We start from the raw sequence: 14,768 nt of genomic DNA, 5'->3' as shown, positions 1-14,768 counted from the left end.
CCTGCTTAATGCTGCTTTGGCTTGGGCATTCCATAGGGACTGTAGCATGATTCCACTTAAGGGGGGGATTTTCAGAAAAGATGAAAACTAACAGTTGCATTAATTACATTTTCAGTTTTGCAAGCTAATACTTAAATAAAGCAGCTGGAGGTGAGGCTTTGCTATCATGAAGTGTCAGAGCCCTCTGGACACAAGTGGTAGTCCTGAATCATAAAAATGAGAGGTTTATTTCTGGTTGCTGGGGATTAAAACACAGCACTGAGAAAACTGCTCATCACTTGGATGCCTTTGGTGTGTTTTGCCCTCCACCATGGCGGGATAAATCTGTGGTAAATCTACAGTAAATCCAGAAGTGAGGATTTTAGCTATTTGCAGTGGGGACTGGTCAGCTTGCTGGGTGGGAGAATACTGATTTCCTAAAGCACTGAGAATTATCCCTGGAATCAGAGTTTATACCCCCATTTTAATAGCTGATCCCCACATTTTGCAGCCCTGGCTGAAAACAGAAGATTGGGGCAAAGCTGCATCTGTCTCCACACTTCTGTCCATGGCGCTGGGACCGCACACTGCCCCCATGCTCCGTGCCTGCCCACACACACCATCAGCCTCAGCTGCAAGTCCCCTATGGATTTGGGGACACCCAGCAGAGGGGACCAGGGGCTCTGACACCCTTTCCTACTGACACCACAGTTCCTACTGCCCCGGGGGACATTTGCTGCTGGACAGGGATATTCTGGGACACGTGCCTTTCCTGTAATACTACTACTAAAAATTCGATTTGGCACAGGATAATCCCTCTAAGGCAGCTCCCAGGGGGAACGCTCAGGAGGTGGAGGTGACACGATGGCACAGGTCCAGTCAGGATAGCCAAGAGCTGCAATACATCAGCAATTTCGGCAGGTCCCGCTGAAAAGCGGTGGCTCGATGGCACAACAAAGTCACGAGGAGAGCTCCAGCTGCTGGGGAGCGGGGCTGGGGAAGGGGATGGGGATAGGGCAGGGGATGGGGATGGGGCAGGGGATGGGGCAGGGGATGGGGATAGGGATGGTGCAGGGGATGGGGCAGGGGATGGAGATGGAGAAGGGGATGGGGATAGGGCAGGGGATGGGGATGGGGATGGGGATGGGGAAGGGGATGGGGAAGGGGATGGGGAAGGGGATGGGGAAGGGGATGGGGAAGGGGATGGGGATGGTGCAGGGGATGGGGCAGGGGATGGAGATGGAGAAGGTGATGGGGATAGGGCAGGGGATGGAGATGGAGAAGGGGATGGGGATAGGGCAGGGGATGGGGATGGGGATGGGGATGGGGATGGGGATGGGGATGGGGATGGGGAAGGGGCTGGGGCTGGGGAAGGGGTTGGGGCTGGGGATGGTGCAGGGGATGGGGCAGGGGATGGAGATGGAGAAGGTGATGGGGATAGGGCAGGGGATGGGGCAGGGGATGGAGATGGAGAAGGGGATGGGGATAGGGCAGGGGATGGGGCAGGGGATGGAGATGGAGAAGGGGATGGGGATAGGGCAGGGGATGGGGCAGGGGATGGAGATGGAGAAGGGGATGGGGATAGGGCAGGGGATGGGGCAGGGGATGGGGACTGGGGCTGGGGATCGGGCTGGGACTGGGACAAGGAATGGGGCTAGGACCGGCCCCGGACATGCCAGCGCCGGGCTCGGCGGTGTCCCCATGGCCAGGCACGGAGGCGAGGCATTCCTGGGAGGCCGGGCGTGCGGGGCTGCCGTGGGCTGGTCCCAGCCCCCGGGGCCAGCACCCCCGTCCCTATATGAGCTGTGCCCGCGGGGCAGCGCCGGCAGAGACCGCTCCAGCCATGGATGACATTTATAAAGCAGCGGTGAGTGCCTCCCCTCGGGGCTCTGGGATGGGGAGAGGGGTCTGAAGTGGTTCTGGGTATGCCCCAAAGCTGCGATAGCAATAATTCAGTGGAGAAATGGAAATGAGGAATAATTATAGGGCAGCAATTTTTAGTCAATGTCCTAATCCAGGACAGAGATCCTTTCCTCTCATGGCTCTGTAAGTTTCACACTCCTCTTACAAATGTGGAACTCTCAACCTGCTGTTAAATTATTTACAATGACCCCCTGGTTCTCCACTGTAAAGCAGGGAGATGGCTCCTAGGTGAAGCTATAAATCTCAATAAAACCTTCATGGCATAAGAGACGACTCTTGGTTTTAGCCCAGACAAAGCAGAGGAGGATTTCCCAGGAAATAAACATTATTTGTATGGGTAAAACTCACTCTCTTCTTTCTCTGTCATTGCTATGTTTCCCCTGTCCTTAGCTGAATGTTTTTCAGGGGATTTAAAAAAAAAAACCAAAACAAAACTTGTTTTTTTTCTCAGTTATTTCCAAACTTTCTCCTCTGCTTTGCTGCTCCTGGCTCTGTGTTGTGCAGAATCCAGAATGTGAGCTATGCCCTGGGGAACGTGGAGCATCCTCAGGCTATTTTAACTTCTACAGCTGCATGCTACACTCACTGTGTAAACCCAAACTATTTGGCCTGTAGTAAGAACACTGCATTATTCCGTAACATAGACAGACAAAGATGTGTGAGCAGAATAAGGATGGAAATAGATTCTGGATTCTGTGGATTACCATTGCATACATAACTAAATTTACAGTAATAGCTTTTTGGTGCTTCCCCCCCTTTAAATATACAGCTGATCAAATTTGACTTTAAGCAAGAGCACAAAAAATGCATCAAACAAGTCTTATTTTAATTCCAAGGTTTTTAGAGGGCAGGAATACCTTGGTAGGTAATTGAAGAAAAAAAACGCCAGTGCTCACACATCCCACGTCCTTTGGTCAGCCTTGAACCTCAGAAAATGGAGCCCCTATACTGATTCTGATAGTGTGAAAGGCTGAGTCCCCCAACCAACACCTTCAGAAGGGAGAAAAATGGAACCTGTAAAATCAAAGAAAATCCAGGCCTTTCTAGTTAAGGTTTTTAATTAAATCTGTTTCTATGTAACTCAAGGCAGAGGCTCTTTCCTCATCACCCATTAATTAGGTAAATATAGGGTTTGAGTCCTGGGCATTAACTCCCAACACCTTTAGAGAGGCAAGCCAGGCACAGCTGAGACAAACAGCTCTTTTATGGAAATATGTCCCACAATTTAGACTGTAAGAAAACACTTACCTGTGAAGAAAATAAATTGAAGAACTTCAGTTTCCCCTGTCTGACTTCAAATGGAACCATGGGATGGAAAGAAGAGCTGATAAAAGCAAAATACAGCAGATTTGGCATTACCATGGCTGCTGCAGTGCTGTGAGCTTAAAGCTTGCCTTCCCACACTTCAGTCAGGAAAACCTGTTCCTGGAATGATGTAGAGAGAAAAGAGGAATAAGGCAGCAAACAGCACCCATGCCCAGAGTGAATTATGAACAGCTTAGGAGACATCTCTGTGACAAAAATGTCACTCTATAGCAACAAGGCATTTAATTTATATACACATCTATCACTCAGTACTCAAGGAGGCTTTAAAAGTGAATAGTTGTATATTTTCTGCATGATAGCATATATTAATATTACATTTATGTCAAATCCCCGACATGCAGCCAGAGAACCCAATGGATTTTCATCTTACCCACTCATGCCTAGATAAGGCTGCGCAAACACAAAACTATTTTGGGAATATTTTTAGGCTCTGTTAGGGGGTGCCTATATCAGTGCCAGGGACAAGTGTCCAGATAAAGGGCTGCAAGGATAAATACCAAAGCCTGGGAACAATCGGGGAGCTCATCTTTATCTCCAGCACCTCTCTCACCCAGGCTTATAAATAGCTGCAAAGAGTGTCGTGTTACAGAGCAGGACGTGGCTGTGGCCATCGTGGTGGTGGCTGTCCTTGCTCTGCCCAAACAATGTCTACAGAGGGACAGCACTGCCTGCCTGCCTTCAGCAGCACCAGAAACACACTGGGCTTGGGTTTCCTCCAGCAGTGGGGAAAAATCCTGCTGCCATCCTTAGTGTTTTCTGACAGGTCCTCACCTCCTGGAGCATGGGGAGTGGGATAAAACACTTGCTTCCCACAGGCTCTGTCCCACTAAGGAAAATTGCTTTCTCTTCTTCTTGCTGCAAGCAGGAAGAACCAGCTGGGTTTTGCAAAACCATTGCCCTTCAGGGCAAAAGAATCAGCTTTGGCTCAAAGACAGAGCCACAAGCCTGGGTTGGCTTTGCCCCAAACAAAATGTGGCAGGGATGGGTCCTGGGGGCCACATGCATAGGGCTGGCAGAAGGAGACTTTAGTGGGGTCAGACAGGGCAGGCATGGGGTCCTACGTGGCTGGATCTAGAGGGGTTGTTGACCAGAATAGGAAGGAAGAGTTGATGTTTTCATGGATACTACCAAAGGGGCAGTTGGACACGATGGTGAGGGCAGCAAGTTCAGCTAAGCAGTACCTGGAATGAAGTCAAAGAGAGAAATGCAGTTAAACAGGTATGGCACAGAGCTGATCGATTCCCCTTTGCCCTCCTTATTGATTATTTTCATTAATTCATGCTGTCTAATTAGCTCCCACTGATTGTCTGTGGAGAATGAATTAGGGCAGAGTTTGGGAACAGTCTGGCAGCCCATGTCACCTCATGCCTGTTGGCTCCACAGGCCACTTCTTCAGAGAGATTCCCAAAACAGGCTGAAGGGAATAGCAGCTCCCTTCAGAGCCAGACACCTTTGTAATAACACGGGCTCAGATGGAAGCAGAGCAGTTAAGCTCTGGATAGGCAAAGAGTTTCCTGAATCTAGGGCTGAAAAACAAGTACCATTGGCCCACATGCAAGCAGCCCTCAGCAGTGCAGCCACCCTGCAGTGAAACCTGCCAGCAACAAGAAATTATCCCCAAATGGTTGACAGAGACATACCCTTTTCCCAGTGGGCTTTCCCTGCTTGTACAAAGGGTATTTCTGCCGTGTATTAGCATCTACTACTCTAGAGAAGTTGTTTGCTTCAAAGGAGATGCGAATAATTTCTTTAAGGGGAAGAATCTCTTAGAATATAAAAATTTGTGGTGTCAAAACCCCCTTGGCTATACATTCCCTAGGCCACGAACTTGCCTCTTGTGAGGTTTGGTTGACCCTGGTAAGGGCTGTTGAACAAATGTGTCCTTTTAACAATTAGTGATGCTGACAAAATTAAAATGACTTGATGTCTGTGTTTTCCTTACAGGTTGAGCAGCTGACAGAAGAGCAAAAAAATGGTAGGTGCATCTTCAACCTGACACCACAGCCTGAAGTGGAGCTCCCCAGCCAGCAGCCCTGCCTGCCTCAGCAAGGACGCTGGAAAATGCTTTGGCCAGCCCGGCCAAGGCAGGCATGATCCAGGGATTTTGATCCAGCATTTCTAGCAAGGCAGTTTCTGTGGTGTGCCTGGGTGTCCCACAACACCATGCCTGGGCACTGCTGGGGTGCACAGTCAGGGGAGGTGTGCTTGGGATGAGCCTCCTGCCTGCAAGGTCGAGGTGCAGGGCAGGGCACCCTCACATCTCCTCTCCCCTCTCTCTCCAGAGTTCAAGGCTGCCTTTGACATCTTCGTGCTGGGGGCAGAGGATGGATGCATCAGCACCAAGGAGCTGGGGAAGGTGATGAGGATGCTGGGGCAGAACCCCACCCCTGAGGAGCTGCAGGAGATGATAGATGAGGTGGATGAAGATGGTGAGAAGTTTGGGTTTCTTCTACTCTCCCAAGCATCATCCCTACATCTGGGGGTGTGGGGACCATCTGTGCAGTGCTGGCAGGATCCATGCTGGGGACAGGCACAGCTGTGGGGTGCAACCTGCTGTGAGTTCAAGGGACACTAAACACTCACCAAACCTCAGCATTGTTCCTTTAGGGAATTTCCAGGCAAAGAGAAACTATAGAAATTTTTATTCCTACAATGATCAGACTGTTTGAACTTACTTTGGGGGGTACTATGAAACAGTACAGATCCTTTTAAGAAACAAAAATATAGGCTGAATGTAGGAACTGCCATTTTAGAAATGCCTCTTAGAGGATTCTATCATTGGGAAACTCTTACTGCTCAAGTGTATACACTCCCACATAACTAACTGTCAATACTGATTAAATCAGTGTACTGATGATCACATATAAGAAGATCCACTGTGGGCATTTGGGCTGAAATACCACACTAAGTAACTGGAAAATAAAAAAGCAGTTAAAAATCAGGCAAAAAAGGAAAGTATCTAAGTTATTGAAAACAACACTACTATACTGTGGGTGCAAAACCACACTGCATAAATACCTGCCTTCTGGAGCTTTCAGTATTAATACCTAAGTGAGATGGACAGGTATCTCCATAGCAGCAATTTCCATTCTTTGGTGCTTCCAGAAGGGCTGTTGCCAAGGCAAAATGACTGTGAAAGGGAAAAATTCACTTACAAGGTCAGAGAAGGGTCTCAGTCACTTATTCCAGCATCCTGAGGTGATTCAGGACTGCTCTCCTGAGTTTTGGCCCTTGGTTGCTGAAGGCAAGTGTGATCCCTCATTGGCATTGCCCATCCACCCCCAGTAGCTCCAGCTGATGGCTCCAGATGGGCTCCCCTTCCCTGCATTCCTCAAGCCCAGTATGAAAAGAGACTGAGGCATCAGACCTTGTATATTCTTCAGTTTGACTTGTAGAGACACTGTCTGGTGGCACTCTTAGTTTTTAACTTCAACAACACTGGCTTTAACACCACCACTTAGATTTTAGGGTTCTGAATTAATGTGGCTGTGCAGGGAAGCTGGGTGGGCCAATCTGGTGGAGCTACTCATGGAGAAGTGTGGGGCTTAGTCAGGGTCCTGGTGCTGACCAGCTGGCCACACAAAGTCCATTCTTCCCACAGGCAGTGGCACTGTGGACTTTGATGAGTTCCTGGTTATGATGGTCCGGTGTATGAAAGATGACAGCAAAGGAAAAACCGAAGAGGAACTCTCAGACCTCTTCAGGATGTTTGATAAGTAAGAGCCATGAGCACAGTGTGGTGGGGTGGTGGGAGGGGTGCAGCCAGCCCAGCTCCCCCTCCCCAGCAGTTCTGTCTGGTCCTGAGCTCTCCTGTCCTGGCACAGAAACGCTGATGGCTACATTGACCTCGAGGAGCTGAAGATCATGCTGCAGGCAACAGGAGAGACCATCACTGAGGACGACATAGAGGAACTGATGAAAGATGGGGATAAAAACAATGATGGCAGGATTGACTATGATGGTAGGACTTGTTCTTGCATGTGGTTTGGTCACAAGCTCTTGGTCACCTCCCCGGGCAGCTCCCATGGTCTTAGTTGCATTCTCATGTAAGCATGAGCTCATGCAGGCAGTGCTGGGCAATACATCTGACAGGAGCATGTGTGCACAGGGATGGGGGTTTCTTATGCTCGTGAAATGGGAGCAAGGACCTGGGGCTGCCTTGCTGCACTGAAGCACTGCCACTTTTCACCAGTCCCTCCTGCCCCCTGAACACAAGCATCATTTCTGAGGGGCTGGATCTTTGAATGTGAAGCTGACAAAATGACCCCCAGACCATTTCTGAGCTGGCCGTGTGTCATCCCCCCCCCTGCTCCCTCCAGCACTTACTTTCAGTGTTTTGGTGGCAGCTGAGGTCTCCAGTGACATTTCCAGCAGGAGTCACAAGGAGTCCTTGCCACAGTCAGAGGAACAGTAGCCATCCCCCCTTGGCCTCTCGCATATTGTGAGGGTGGAAAATGAGACAGGGCTGGGAAAAGCTGCCAAGAGCACACTTGGCAGCCATGAGGGCACTTGGGTCTCACCTCACACCTCTTGTCTCCAATGTCTTCCCCTTGGCAGAGTTCCTGGAGTTTATGAAGGGGGTTGAATAAATCTGAGGCCAGATGGACAATTTGAATCTCCTAAATCCTCCAGCTCTGCGACTCATCTCATCTCATCTCATCTCCTTGACTAAGTCCCCTGGCTACCAGCATGAAGACTGAGTGCTGAGAAGGGTGGCCGGGGGAAATAAAACCTGTTAATACCCAGTGCCTCAGCTGCTCATTCCTTCAGTGACAGCTTCACCCTCCTTGTGTACTCATGATTAATGAAACCAGTGCTGGGGGCTACTTCTGGCAAGGTGACATCACAGCTGGAGCTTTAAGTCTCCAAGGAGGTATTCTGCTGCCAGCCCAATGGCAAAGTCCATCCAACAGTGCCATGGGTGCTCGGTGGGGTCCTCACCCCAGGTGAGCAGGCACTGGTGCTTGCTGGTTTAATTGGAGCATTGACGGCATTTTAGCAATGAAATATGAATTAAAATCTACTTCAGCCATCACTGAAATCTGTGTGCAAGGGACATTCCCTCTCCTCCCTACTCTCAGCCTGGCTATCCCAAGGGTACACCCCCTCCTGCTCCCCCACAGGCTGATTGGCACCCTGTGATGCCAAAAGAAGACCTCAATTTGCTTTGGAAACACGAATAAAAGCCTAGCTAGACTGGATGCTCCTTCCTGTCTCTCCCAGCCTGGTGGGAGGCAGGTACTAGCCCTTCATGGTCTTCCTCAAGCCCTTGGTTTGGAGGCTCACTACCTAGAATAAGACACCCAATTTTCCCTGCCAAATGACATCGATTTGGGCCACTGAGAAATGCACAACCCCCCTCTGGGTCCCAGCTCCTGGGCACAGGGTGACAGCAGGGCCAAGGAGCCATGCTATCCCCAGGCCTGTCTCCTCTCATCCCAAGGAAGCACAGCATTCCTGTGGCATTAGCAGCTCTCCCTGCACATAGCTGCCTCCTCCCATCGAATTACAGCCCCAGCACAACTCACACATTGCAGTCGTGTTGCTAAAGTCAATCGTTTACCCAAGCAAGATAAACATTGGCAGGGCAAGGCACAGGACTGTGTTGGTGCAAGCCCTGGAGATGCTGCCTTCAGCCCTTGGTGGCCACACTGCTGGCCCAGTGCCCCAGGTCTGCTGGGTTGTCCTTCTGCCTTTCCTCCCCAAACCAGATTTTTTTCCTCCCCGCTTCTGTGGAAATAACACCTTAAAGCAGCTGTGACACAATATCATTTATAGTAATAATGATCTCAATAATGTATTCTCATATATAGCAATAATGAAATATTGCCGTTCAGGGCAAACAGGTCTGAGGTGAAAACAGGGATGAGAGAGGTGGTCAGTTGTTTGGAAGGACATGGCTGTGTCTTTCCTCTGCACAAGCAAACTAAATATTTTGTTCAATTAACATTTATAACAACAGAAAAACTAAGGAAATGAACAAGTCAGCTTGGGTATTTTGGAAACAGCTCTAATGTAAACATCTGTTTGACCCACACAAAGGGGTCTCCCCAAGGGTTCTAAGCCCTTCGTGCCATAGCTACTGCAGATTCAGAAGGACTTCAGGTGCACCAGAAGGCAATGGAAATATGGGTCTAAGAACCCTGTGACAGGGAATGCTCCCAGGTGTCTGGGTTTGAAAGACAGGTGTCTGCTGAGGAAGGCAGGAGCCCCTATTTGAAATGGAGAATGTAAACCTCCTGCCTCCAAATTACTATAATTTTGAAATTAAGTGGCTCTCAGGCAAAGATAAGGGAAATAGGAATAACAGTCCTTTACTAGGAAAATTAAAATAGAAATACAGTATTACAAAGAGCAAACCCAAACCACTGACAGAGTCAGAGTATAACCTGACACCATCAGTCAGTCAGGGTGTTGGCAGCAGTCCCATTAAATGGTGGCTGCAGTCCTGCAGTGACAGATGTGGTTCTGTTGGAGCAGTGCTCCTGTAGAAGGTGCAGTTTTCCTCCAAAGGTCCAGTGATGATGTAGAAGGATCTGGTTTTCATCTGCAATCCAGTGGAAGGAGACTCCCTTGGTGTTCCAAATCTCAGATTTTATCTAGGTAGGAAATGCTCAGCTCTTCCCTCTGGGTAGAGCATCTCCCAATGGGATGCTGTGATTTTACCAGTCATGCAGTGGGACTCAATGGCCATTAACAGGAGATATCTTCCTGGAGGAAGGATGGGTTGTGGAAAAGATAAATATCATTGCCCCACCTGGTTTTAACAGATGGTGACAGAATACATACTTTTGGTCACATCCTGTATTGCAACCTAAGATTCCAGGCATTAACAGATTCTGTTTCCAACTAATCTGTAGCCTAGAGATGGAAAAGAAACACTTTCTGCCTCCACAGTGTAGCAGCAGCAGCAGCAGCAGTTGTTTCCCACTGAAACCTGGGAGGACACAGGTTCACATGTCCTCATGTTTTACCCCAGGCCTGGGAACCTCCAAAGTTGCCAATAGCTGGGTTTCAGCCAGGAGCTGAGGTGATGCCAGCTGTCCCCACACCCATAGCCACCCAGCCCACGGGCACCCACCCCTGCACTCACATCACTGACAGCCCCCTTATCCTCCTCTGTCCTGGCCAAACCCCAGCATCCAAAAAGGACTTCTCCAAGACATTCTCCACTGCTTACCAATAGGCTTTGGCTCCCCTGGAGGGTGAACAAGAGAAAAAATAAGGTTAACCCCTTCCCTGCAGACACTGTGCTGTGACCCAGGGAAAAGGATGGCTGGGAAGAGCCACCTGGCTTTGTGTCTTGGCTCTTCCCCCTTGGCTCAATGCACTGCAGAAGAAAGCCACAGCTTCACTGGCTGCACACTCTTTTCCAAGAATAAAGCTGGGAAGGTGGTGGCTGGAGAGAGAAGACAAAGGTCTTGTAGCACCCAAAACTTGTCTTTAGAAGAGCAGATACACTAGAACTATCTAAGCTTTTTCTGTCCTTAGAACAGGGGGTTGGGAAGCCAGGAAATCTGTTGCCAGGCTGGACTGCCTCAGCACACTGTCTGTCCTCCCAGTGAGACACCACATGCTGCAGGGTGAGGAGCTGTGGGTGGATTTCACTGTTGGCTAAAATACTGGAACAACTGCACAAGGAATGTAACACAACATGACAGGCCAGCGAGTGGGTGAGCAGGCTGAAAAAACAGCCACTCCTGGAGGATCAGCCTGGCTGAGCCCCCACACAGGGGATGTGCTAACAGTGAATGAAAACCAACCCCAGGAATCCATGTATCTGTGCAACTCCAAACCAGTTCACAGTTTTCACTGCATGTGCAGTGAACATCTAGTGCCCAAAAGCATTTAAGGAACGTGACACAAATCCACATTTTCTGGGGGAAAAAAGAAAAAGAAGCAATTAACTGTTGCTTCTTCAATCAGGCAAAACGTCATTGACCAGTCTCTAAAACAGTTCCTAGACCTGTGTGCTCTTAAGTCCCCAGCAGGGACAGGAGTTGTGCACACAGGTGACAGCAGCCCATGCCTCTGGACACTGCCATAGTTCTCAGGTCATTTATCTGCTTACCTTTGCTGTAGATTTAAACTCCTGCCCTGGTTTGCAGCTTTATCAGTGTATTTGAGGCCTCTCCTCAGCCCTCAATAAAACTTTGCTGTGTGGACCAAGTGACTGCAGGAAGCTCTGATGAAATTTTGTACACACTGCCCTAATAAAATCTCTGCATAAATGCGCCAGCAGGGGAATGGCAGTGTAACGTGAGCTAAGGTACAGCAGATGAACACTTCACCAAGCCCCTGTGGTGTAGGAACACCTGCAACAGCCTTGAAACCTGGGCAAAGCAGAACTCATATTCTCTTGCTGTTTCTTTTTGACCACACTCTTGAAAGGTAGTAAAGGGGGACAGAGTAACACGTGTCCAGCCCAGTATTTTATTTATCATTGCTGTGAACATCAATATTCCCAGTGAATACCTTGCCTGATCAGAGCACTTTGCAGCATTTTGGTCTCCCCTCCCCAGTTCTGTGCTCGTGGCTGTCAGAGCAATGGCTCACCTTTGCCAAATGAGATGATTTGGTATTTGGTTACACGCCCTTTGCTCTTTTTCTTTTTTAAATCAGAGAAAGGAGCCAAACTGGAACTTGATACTGAGTCCTCTTAGTTGCAAAGGAGAAAAATAATCTGCCACAAGTATGATGTCAGCAGCAAGCACGAGATGTATAAGCTGATGTACAGCAGTTGTTAAGCATTGAGATGCTTTTGAGCTCTTTGTCTTCTTCCAGGATACCAAACATTTAATCATAAGAATTTTGAAGTTTTTAAATGCCAAAGATGAGAGAGCTCTGCGTAATAGGAATAGTTTCAAGTGGGTCACAGCTGCCAGCTCCCCCTCCTGGGCTCTGTATACCTAATGCCCCCAAAAAGGATCTCCAACCTCACTTCACCAAAAGAACTTAAATGATTTCACAAGGCAGGAGAAAGAGGATGGAGACCCCTCCCTCCCTCAGAGGCAGTCAGTACAAACTCCCCTTCCCAGCTTTCCCTTCTGGGCTAGGACAGCTGTCTAAAGAGGAAAGCTGTGAGCAGAGGTGTCACAGGGTTAGCAAATGCAAGAGCTGGTCACTCATGTCCAAGCAGTGTCCTGTAGAACCATGACGTGTGCAGGGAGCACACAACAAACCTGACACCGAGTGCTGTGAAAGCTCACAGAATTCCTGTATCTTGCCACACAATGATGCCTGGATTAAGGTTACGTTCCTCTGGGCTGCATTTTGTCACGCAGCCGCTATTTTGGTCGGAAAGTCAGCAAGCCCTTATTTGGGAAGTTGTCCCACTGAAGGGCAGCATGAAGGGCAGCAAGATGAAAAGGCTGCTCCTGAAGGCAGGCCTGGGGGAGCTGCCTGGAGACACAGGAAGCCCAAGTCTTGCCCTCTGCTTCTCATTAACATTCCAACATACTTTTCTTGCCTCTCTTCCCTCTTGTGGGTTAGCTACTCCCACAACACAAGCGCTCTGGGGAAGACATCAAGGGAGTTGAGATGAAATGTCCCTTACAAGTTTTAGGGTTAGAGATTTAAAATGCAGAACTTACAACCGGGTAGAAAATCTGCACACAAGTAAAGGTGTAGACTGACAAACATCAAGGGCTCTGCTCAGGATTTTTTCTTTTGCTCTTGTAACACACATCTACACTAGACTGACCACACTCACCCTCACTGGACTAGCCACTCCCATCTCCTTCAGTACCAGCAAAAACTCCACTCTGTGCGTGCCTTCATTTAGCAAGCAGTAGAGTGAACCTTGCCAATAAACTGTCATGCTATCACTTAATATTAAATCTGGTTTTTACTGATACCTTTGCTAGTGATCCTTTAAGTTCCTCAAACACTTATTTGTAACAGGCTGACAAACCCCAACCTCCACAAAAGCCCAAGAGATGAACACAGCAGGAATCAGACAAATGACAGCTACAGACATCCCTGGCTTTACAACCCCCTTGGACTTGTGGGTTTCAAATTAGTAAATTGCTTTATACTGCTTGGTTTGTAAGAGCGGGTGTGTTTTCCTAATCAAAAAACAAGAAGCGGGACCTGGGAAAACTTTTGAATTTAAGCCAGAAAGAATTCAAACTAGCACACAAAATTTTGGTAATTGGCTAAACTATTAAAAAAATAAACATGAATTTGGACGTTCCAGTTAAAATTATGTTTTTCACCCAGCAAGTGTTTTGAACTTCCAGCTGCCCTGCGGCTCCATGGATTTACCCCACCGGGTGGATAAGCGCTGGAACTGCAACTTCAGAGCAGCTGGTTGCATTCCAACAGGTGCCTCGAAGAGGAAAGCACTGCCTGAGTCAGCTTTGAGGGGGCCCTGGAAAGTGAAGCCCTCTCCCGATGTTCAAAACAGCAGGAGCAAAACCCGGGCTCAGCTCCTTCTCAGATTTTGCACATTATTCCCCTCATCTTCCCAAGCCAGCACATTTCATCAGACAGTACTTTTGTTACTGGAGCTAAAGACATTCCCTAAAATCAGTCACTATTAAAAAATGTGCATTTGGTATATTCCTAAAACCTTACATGTTCCCATGGCTAGCTCCATTAATGCTTCAACATCTACAAGTATTTCAAGATACAACACACACTAACTCTTAACACAAACTCCTCTGGTCTCCAACACCACAGCCAACACTCCTTGCCTCTCCTATTTCCTGGGATTCTCACAGCTGTAGGAAACCACACAGCAATGCAGCAGACATGGAACAGGCCTTGGAATTTTCACCTTGCTGTAACAATACCAGGAATTATCTCGGTACCTGAGAAACAAAATGTCACCCCAGTTTTCAAAAGCACAAGGAGGACCCCCAGGGAACTACAAGCCAGTCAGGCTCCCCTGGATCACTATTCACAGGCTTGATGCACAACTTGCAGCTAAAGGACAACTCAAGGCTTCTGGAGGGCACTCCTCAAATTCAGGAGGTGAAGGCTTTGTTACATACAATTTTATTTTAAAAATGCTGTAACACACACACCAGTAAGAAAACTAGGTCTTCTTATTAAAGCACATCAGTCCTTTTTCTGCTGAGCTGCCTGCTTGGCATTGTTTGCCTGCATCTTCTTCAGCCCCTTTTTGTTGTGTTTCTTTGCAAATCTCATGTTCCTCAGAAACTTGGGATCAACCTATAAAAATAAAGGAAAAATAAGCCATATTGTAGAAGAGACATATATAAAAACATTTATAGTTCCATGTTGTTCCAATTATTTACAAGTGCAGGCAGTGACTAGTTCAAGCTTTTTTTCTTTTAACAAAATTATTTTAGTCATCTGCAACCAGGCTTTAACAGCTATTTTCCTTAACTGCCATAAACAAAACAAAACAAAAAAATAAAAACCCCAAACCCCCACAATAAACATAAAGAAAGAATAGGATGGGAAAAGCTGCAGGAGAGGCAAGACTGAACCCTCACTTGAACTTTGCAGAAGATAAATTTTTACATCATTTCCAAAAGGCTTGTAGATCACAACATCTACAAAGCAAATAA

General features: G+C 48.0%; 1 protein-coding gene across 1 annotated transcript; it reads left to right on the top strand.

Annotated features, from left to right (window-relative positions):
• The first annotated feature begins 1,822 nt into the window (after positions 1-1,822).
• On the top strand, positions 1,823-7,817 carry TNNC1 (troponin C1, slow skeletal and cardiac type). The gene is made up of 6 exons (XM_062500762.1): positions 1,823-1,846; positions 5,173-5,203; positions 5,511-5,657; positions 6,830-6,944; positions 7,053-7,189; positions 7,786-7,817. The coding sequence occupies exons 1-6, from the start codon at positions 1,823-1,825 to the stop codon at positions 7,815-7,817; spliced, it is 486 nt and encodes a 161-aa protein (XP_062356746.1).
• The last annotated feature ends 6,951 nt before the right edge of the window (positions 7,818-14,768 follow it).

This window comes from Cinclus cinclus, chromosome 12 (assembly GCF_963662255.1).
Source record: "Cinclus cinclus chromosome 12, bCinCin1.1, whole genome shotgun sequence".
In the NCBI taxonomy this organism is placed as follows: Eukaryota; Metazoa; Chordata; class Aves; order Passeriformes; family Cinclidae; genus Cinclus; species Cinclus cinclus.
Note: the sequence above shows the minus strand (reverse complement) of the source record. Positions and strands in the feature narration are given on the sequence as shown.

What these genes read in the sequence shown, in the direction of transcription:
- TNNC1 (XM_062500762.1), top strand. Translation starts at nt 1,823, where the DNA reads ATGGATGACATTTATAAAGCAGCG. An exon ending in CTCTTCAGGATGTTTGATAA is followed by an intron (nt 6,945 to 7,052) that starts GTAAGAGCCATG and finishes GTCCTGGCACAG; the next exon opens with AAACGCTGATGGCTACATTG. An exon ending in TGGCAGGATTGACTATGATG is followed by an intron (nt 7,190 to 7,785) that starts GTAGGACTTGTT and finishes TCCCCTTGGCAG; the next exon opens with AGTTCCTGGAGTTTATGAAG.